Source organism: Engraulis encrasicolus, chromosome 6, assembly GCF_034702125.1.
Source record: "Engraulis encrasicolus isolate BLACKSEA-1 chromosome 6, IST_EnEncr_1.0, whole genome shotgun sequence".
NCBI lineage: Eukaryota > Metazoa > Chordata > Actinopteri > Clupeiformes > Engraulidae > Engraulis > Engraulis encrasicolus.
In genome coordinates this window covers 57,427,772-57,432,683 of record NC_085862.1, presented here as the reverse complement: position 1 = coordinate 57,432,683, position 4,912 = coordinate 57,427,772, and the positions used below count along the sequence as shown (strand labels likewise).

The following is a 4,912-nucleotide window of genomic DNA, read 5'->3' as shown; positions in this document are numbered from 1 at the left end:
TTAAGGTCTTCAAAGGTGTATCTGAATACTTATGAACCCTTACCTGGTGAGTATTCCAAGAACCTGGCTAAGTAGTCTACCAAGTTGGCAGATTTACCAGTTCTGGTAGGTTCATTTAGGTTTGTCACTTAACCATGTTCTTGGAATTCTAACATTCATTAATCTCTGTATAATATAAAAAGGACAGGTGTCAACAACTGTACAAGAAATAGTAGATAGAACTTTATTGTCACCCATCGCAAGCAGGTGCATATAATAATAGTGCTAATATTAATGTAAAACATCAAACCATTCCACATCAGAAGTAGGATAAAGATTTACAGATAAAACTAATAATGCAAATGTGTAATGTATGATATGATATAATATCAATGTTACATGAAAAACATATTAAAGCAATCTTATAAAGTATGTATTGGCAGGCCCGGGTTAACGCACAGGCTAAATATAGCTGCATCCTAGGGGCACCACCAGTTAGGGGGGCCCTGAGTGGCCAAAAGGGAGAAATTGTGCAGAACTGTGACAAGACGCAATACTGAAAAATTCATCTGCCTTGTTGAGTATGGTTGGTAGACCCGTTATGCTTAATTCCTAGCTCGTAATTATAACACTGTCCATGAAAATTTGGCAAAGAGTTTGCCTTCCGGGGGGCCCACAGCAACCTGTTGCCTAGGGGCCCCAGGCCATCTTAATCCGGCCCTGTGTATAGGATAGAATGGTACAGTATATACAACTAGGCCTCACTTACACCTCATGCCTCTTTGCCCAGGCCTTAACAAGATGGAGATGTTCAAAATTGGTCAGAAGGCATGCAACAGTGTACAGCTGGTTAATGCTGCCGAATAAACTCAAGGGAATTTCTGAGCTGAAAATTTTGTGCTCTTTCACACGACGTATAGACCGTTCCACATGTACTCTTAGACTGGCAATAGCCTGAGTCTCCTTTACCTCTGATCCAGACATCTGAGGCCTGCCACCTAGAAAAGGTGGTCTATATATCTTACAAGGAACTACATCATCAATTAGAAATCCTCTGTCCACCATGACAGCCATCCCAGGTCTAAGCAGGTCAAGGACACCAGACTGCATGGTAATTTGCTTATCACTGATTGACCCTGCATACAATTGTGAAATAAATGTCACTGGCCCATGTGGAGCAATGCCAATGAGCCCTTTCAGCGTGCAGTGGGACTTGTAATGGGAGTAAACTTCATTTTGAAGAACAGGATCAGAGGGGCATTGACAATGCAACTCAGTGCAGTCCAGGATTACTACGGTATCAGCATAAGGTAAGGTAAGGTAAGGTAACTTTATTTGTACCCGAAGGTAGATTTGGTTGCAGGCAAAAGTAGCAAAAGCTTACACAGATAACAAAGTACTGACACACAAATAACTTCCACCAACAGCCCAATACTAATGACAGTGACAACGGACAATAACAAAACAAAACAAGGACAACAAAAACAAAAACATGACAGACAGCAGACAAGTGCTCCAAACCAGGATATGAAGAAGAATAATAAACAATAAATATATAAATATGTATATAAAAACTGGGGAAAACCTTAAAATGTTGGACTCATGTGCTATTCAGTGTTTTAATAGCAGAAGGGATAAAACTGCATCTATACCTCTTAGTTTTGCAGGCCGGCATTAGGAACCTACGACCTGAGGGGAGAGGCTGAAAAAAAAAAAAAAAAAAAACATACTCTTTTTTAAAAGGATCAGGCAGTCTTCTCTGTATTACATTCTGTGGTATCCAGATCCTCTGGGATCCGAGCAGACAGTAGATGAAGTTGCACCATGTTGTTATTATCCGGCTGACAGTGGATTGGTGCACTTGGTACCGGTCTGCCAGATCCCATTGCGCAGACCCAAGGGTGCAAACCTGCAAACCTGAGGAAATAAACACAGATAATAACAGCTGTTAATAGCAATAGGATTTATATAGGGCTTTATCATACAAGTGTCATTCAATATGCTGAAGAGAAAAGGCAGAGATGAGAGAAGAAAATATTGTAGAAAGTATTATAATGACTAGGATTATTGCTTTAGCATATTTATCAAGGTCATTTAGTGAATCATAAAAGTTTTAAACTCAATTTGAAATCTCACTGGTAATAGTCAATGAGACTAGAAAGAATTATAGCAGCAGCATTTAGGACATACCTATAGGCTAAATTATGCTGGAATGTTGGCTTAATGAAACTCCAAATACAATTACCTTGTATAATGCCCGATGTCATCGTCTGAGCCAATCAAACAGCGAATGCCAAACCGCTGGCCCAGTGTGAGGGACTCGACCTGCCTACGCAAGGCGTCCCTTTCCTCCTGTAGAGAGGAGTTTTCTAAACGAACAGAGTCGATATCGAACCGGAGAGAAGTGTTTTCTTCCAAGACCGAATCGATGAAGCCAGGGTCGGATCTCGACACGTCGTAGTCCATGGGGTCTTCCCCAGAGTCATCCTCAGCCTGGTCATCTTCTGGCGGGGGCAGCATCTCCCTTCTCTCCCAAACCTCCAGTCTTGAAGGTGGAAATGAAAAACCATTCCAGGTAAACAAAACCGGCACTGCCCCCTTTTTCAGTAACCGTCTGCCTGTTATAGTTGCAGGCTCCCGAACATCCTCTGCTTGGAAGTGCCGACCACACACCCGGGTGTGACCAGTAATGTTAATTTCTTCCCGGCGAATAGCAAGAGCCCACTTTCTCCGTAACTCCTCATTAGCGGGAAATTTAAAGAAACTCAATACTGAGTTATACCGAGCTGTGGCCTGGCATTGTGGCACACAGCAATGTTCAGCTGTTGTGCCAGACACTTTCAGACACTTTGTCGCCGACTTCTTCATAATCATAGCCTATAATAGCGACCAAATATTGACAGGAAAATAACGACCGAAGAAGAACTTCTTTGTAACCATAGAACGAATACTTTGTAACGACGTAGCTAGAATTTCACCGGAAGTTTGGGGAAGGCCGAGATGCTGAGATTTTGGCCAGTAAGTGCGCCACAATTACAGTGGCATATACCGAATTGAAGCCGCTTTGCCATATTTATGACGTGATTTTGTCATGTACTTTTTCATATTTTTTCACATTTTCATTAGCATCAGAAACCCTTGTGGACATTTGAAGCGGTCTGATGCACATAATAACTAAAATTGATGTGCATTACCCAAGTTAGATGGAAAATACATTGAGGTGGCATTTTGGGCAATACAAACAGGAAATTATGTCATAATGACGTCATAATACCCAATAATGACACCTAACTGATGTCAAACATAGATTTTTGGCTGAAGATCATCTCCTCAAATTTTGGTGGTCATACGCCATTCAGTTCCTGAGTTATGAGGGTTAGGGTTAAAAGTCCCAGGCCCAGGAATGCCAAAAAAGCCCGGTCTGTATAGGGTTAAGACCAAATTATTATTATTTAGTATAGGTCGGTTAAGTGCCCCTCTTATGCTTTTCTCTTTTTATACTTTTTTTTCTCTCTCTCCCCCACCTCTCTCTCTTTCTCCCCCTCTCTCTTTTCTTCACAAACATGTTTTTTCTGTTTTAAAATGCAGCTTAGTCCCTGCACATAAAAGCACAAAGAAAACATTGCAGGTGCTCTGTTGCGGCCCTCTCTTTGAGGAGAAAAATAGTGAAACAAAGAAAGAAAGAAAAGGAGAGAGAGAGAGAGAGAGGGAAAAAGCAACAGAAAGAAACACAGTAGTAAATAAATCTACAAAACAAAGCAAGAATATAGTGAAAAATAAGAGTCAGCCTGTGGAGCAAGAGTCAAGGACTGGGGACGCCAATGGCTCTGGGCCAGTGACAAGATTAACCAATCACACACACACACACACACACACACACACACACACACACACACACACACACACACACACACACACACACACACACACACACACACACACACACACACACACACACACACACACACACACACACACACACACAGCAGAGAGGAGATGGGCAAAAAGCACACACACACACACACACACACACACACACACACACACACACACACACACACACACACACACACACACACACACACACACACACACACACACACACACACAGCAGAGAGGAGATGGACAAAAAGCACACACACACACACACACACACACACACACACACACACACACACACACACACACACACACACACACACACACACACACACACACACACACACACACACACCAGAGACAAGATGAACCAATCACCTCCCATTAGGAGATGCTGGCAGCTGCCATCAGTACGGGACGCCTGCCTGCCTGTGCTCACGCTGCACTCATATAAACGCAATCGTAGCTGCCAGAGAAGAAGACAGAGGAGAAGAAGATGATGAAGAAGAAGAAGAAGACACGAGGAGGAGGAAGAAGACGAAGAAAAAGAAGAAGAGAGGAGGAAGGGGGAGAAGAGGGAGAGTAAGAAGAAAGGTGTGGAGAGTGGAAGGACAGAGAAAGAGAGACAGAGGGCTACTTCAGAGAGAGAGGGGGGGGCAGAGAAATAGAGAGAGAAAGAGAGGAGAGAGGGGGGAATGAGACTGAGAGAGGGAAGGTGGGAGAAATGTAAAAAAGAGAGGAACAGAGAGACGGAGGAGGGGTAATGATGCCAAGAATGTCTGCAGAGAGGGACTGCAACACAGAGGAGGAGAAGAAAGAGGGAGGACACATAAATGAAGAAAGTAAAAGTGGGAGAGGTAGAGTGAAGAGAGAAAGAAAGAGAGTTTAAGGGGGAGAGAGGTGGAGTTGGAGAGAGCAAGATAAAATGCATAGCAGGAGGATGCAAAGCATTAAAACAGGCAGGGGAGAGAGACGTCACAGACCAAAAGGACATGGAGTGGAGGAGAGGGAGAGAGGGAGGGACTGGTGAAGGGGAGAAACAGACAGAGAGAGA

General features: G+C 43.3%; 1 protein-coding gene across 1 annotated transcript; it reads right to left on the bottom strand.

The window, feature by feature from the left end:
- Window positions 1-721: 721 nt before the first annotated feature.
- On the bottom strand, window positions 722-2,499 carry LOC134451607 (uncharacterized). The gene is made up of 2 exons (XM_063202111.1): window positions 2,225-2,499; window positions 722-1,288 (listed from the first exon to the last, which is right to left on the bottom strand). Exons 1-2 carry the CDS (start codon window positions 2,497-2,499, stop codon window positions 745-747), a joined length of 819 nt encoding a protein of 272 aa, XP_063058181.1. The 3' UTR covers window positions 722-744.
- Window positions 2,500-4,912: the final 2,413 nt, after the last annotated feature.

Bases quoted from the DNA above. Each gene is read 5' to 3' on its own strand.
- LOC134451607 (XM_063202111.1), bottom strand. From the start codon at position 2,499: ATGCTGCCCCCGCCAGAAGATGACCAGGCTGAGGATGACTCTGGGGAA. The intron at 1,289-2,224 runs GTAATTGTATTT...CCTTACCTTACC, and splicing joins GACATCGGGCATTATACAAG to TTATGCTGATACCGTAGTAA.